Source organism: Chrysochloris asiatica, unplaced genomic scaffold (assembly GCF_000296735.1).
Source record: "Chrysochloris asiatica unplaced genomic scaffold, ChrAsi1.0 scaffold00151, whole genome shotgun sequence".
Classification (NCBI taxonomy): domain Eukaryota; kingdom Metazoa; phylum Chordata; class Mammalia; order Afrosoricida; family Chrysochloridae; genus Chrysochloris; species Chrysochloris asiatica.
In genome coordinates, this window is record NW_006408669.1 from 2,076,161 (window position 1) to 2,077,870 (window position 1,710).

Sequence of the window (1,710 nt, forward strand, 5' to 3'; positions counted from 1 at the left end):
GGAAAGATAAAATATTTAATTGATTTCTACTCCAAGCTTGTTTCTTTAAGCAAACCTGTATTCCTATAGATACAAGATAGAACAAAAATTAACAAGTTAAAAAATACAGCAATCTTAGAGACCCGACGGCACCTACTGCTTCAGGCTGCACAGTGACCGGGTGTATTATGTGAGTGAGAAGATCCTGAAGCTGGCCACCAACATTTCCCGGGACAAGCTGGTGTCCATGAGGACCTGTTTCGGGAAATTCACAAAGACCCACAAGTTCCGGTTGCACGTGACAGCTCTAGATTACTTGGCGCCCTATGCCAAGTGTAAAGTGTGGATAAAACCTGGAGCAGAGCAGACCTTCCTATATGGGAACCATGTATTGAAATCTGGGCTTGGTCAAATTACTGAAAATACCAGTCAGTACCAGGGAGTGGTGGTGTACTCCATGGCCGACATCCCATTGGGCTTTGGGGTGGCAGCAAAGTCTACACAAGACTGCAGGAAAGTAGACCCCATGGCGATTGTGATATTTCATCAAGCAGACATTGGGGAATACCTACGGCATGAAGAGACATTGACTTAAAACGAAGTCATCTGAAGGAATTGTGGCTGTGTGGAAGGGCCTTGGTTTATGTCCTGTGTCTGGGTTGGTGCCACCATCATGTTGTGGTGTGTCAACAGTGTGACTCTTTAGTGACTTCTTGGTTTAATATTCTTTCTATTACAAATGTAGGCTGGATTCTTGTTATAGAGAAATGGCTTTAAAATGAGGTATTAGATCTTTGTGTTTGTGACTACAGAGAATATGTGTTGGTTGTTGTTTTTTTTGTTTCAATCAGAGGGCTTCTTGTTAATCTTCGGAACTTAGAAGACTAGCTTGTTACTGTTATCTGTGATAACACTACTTTCTAGATTTGTGACAAAAATCTGATGAATTTCTTATTTATTATTACTGTGAATGAGATTGTCGTGTCAGACCTATAGGCCATGTTTGGAATTTTACAAGTGAGATTTAATGAAAATAATATAGCAGTTCTATTTTTGTTTAACGTAGAAGCTATGTGGTGTGGGAGAGCACCTAAAGTCAACCCCCTGTTCTGCCCTTTACCAACTACATACAGCCTTAGATGAGTGATTCAGCTTTTCTAAGCTTTGCTTGAAAAAAAGTTTTAACCTTCTACGTATGGTTTTTAAAATTGGAGATCATGATTGTAAAGCACCCAGTATGGTTCCTGACAAATTCTAGATAATAAATGATAACAATTACTATTTTCCACTGCAAAAAAAAATATATATATATAGCAATTTAGAGCCATCAAGGCAAGCAATCAAATACCTCCAGGACAATCCCACCTCCAAGACTGAAACTCAAAGGGAACACATGAGCAGACATGTAAGCTTGCTAGCAACCACACTGGTCTACTGGTGAGTGGAAGAGCAGGGAAGGTAACAATGAAGAAATGTGCTGAGTTCAATCATAGTCCATAGACTCCCATTGACCTGGACATGAGGAAGAGAAAAGGAAGGGTTGGTACAAAGTGTGATGAGACCTGGGAACTCCTGAGCCCATGAACAAGGACATAGCCACAGAGGGCTAGAGCTGAGTGAAGCATCATCTAGCTGATATGAAGTGAGGGGAGATGCACAAGAACACCCAAACTTGCAGACAGTACCCATTTGACCTACCCTCGATGGCTTGATAATCAGAATTTGATTGTT

The 1,710-nt window shown here is 40.9% G+C and overlaps 1 protein-coding gene across 1 annotated transcript in view; it reads left to right on the forward strand.

Moving 5' to 3' along the window:
• Window positions 1-574, forward strand: part of LOC102831403 (60S ribosome subunit biogenesis protein NIP7 homolog) — a 166,886-nt gene extending 166,312 nt beyond the window's left edge. The window contains exon 2 of the mRNA XM_006870788.1: window positions 119-574. Within this exon, the coding sequence (XP_006870850.1) occupies window positions 119-574 (456 nt within the window). The remainder of the gene's footprint in view (window positions 1-118) is intronic.
• Window positions 575-1,710: the final 1,136 nt, after the last annotated feature.